We start from the raw sequence: 306 nt of genomic DNA on the forward strand, positions 1-306 counted from the left end.
AGGGAGGGGCCGGGAATGGGGGGAGGGGGGACAGAGCGCCTGGGGGGCAGGGAGGCATTGAGGGGCTGGGAGGGGCAGTGCTCAAGGGGTTAATGTTTCTCTCTCCCGCCCCCCCGCAGTGCTGGTGTTGATGTGCTCCGTGACCGGGGTCTCAGGGCTGTTGGTGGCTGCCCTCTGCTGGTACAGGTAGGAACTGCACCCCCACACCGCACCCCCTGCCCCCCCAGCTCTGCCCCCCACCCCACTCTGCCGGTGCCCCTCACTCCCGACCCGCAGCCCCCTGCCAGCCCAGCCCTGCCCCCCCCC

At 71.6% G+C, this 306-nt stretch overlaps 1 protein-coding gene across 1 annotated transcript in view; it reads left to right on the forward strand.

Annotated features, from left to right (window-relative positions):
- Nucleotides 1-119: 119 nt before the first annotated feature.
- The window catches only part of LOC113408773 (neural proliferation differentiation and control protein 1-like), a gene marked incomplete at both ends in the record, with an annotated part of 1657 nt that continues 1470 nt past the window's right edge, over nucleotides 120-306 (forward strand). The window contains one exon of the mRNA XM_026662173.1: nucleotides 120-186. Within this exon, the coding sequence (XP_026517958.1) occupies nucleotides 120-186 (67 nt within the window). The remainder of the gene's footprint in view (nucleotides 187-306) is intronic.

The sequence above is a fragment of the Terrapene carolina genome, unplaced genomic scaffold, assembly GCF_002925995.2.
Source record: "Terrapene carolina triunguis isolate 2854851 unplaced genomic scaffold, T_m_triunguis-2.0 Scaffold23793, whole genome shotgun sequence".
Classification (NCBI taxonomy): Eukaryota; Metazoa; Chordata; order Testudines; family Emydidae; genus Terrapene; species Terrapene triunguis.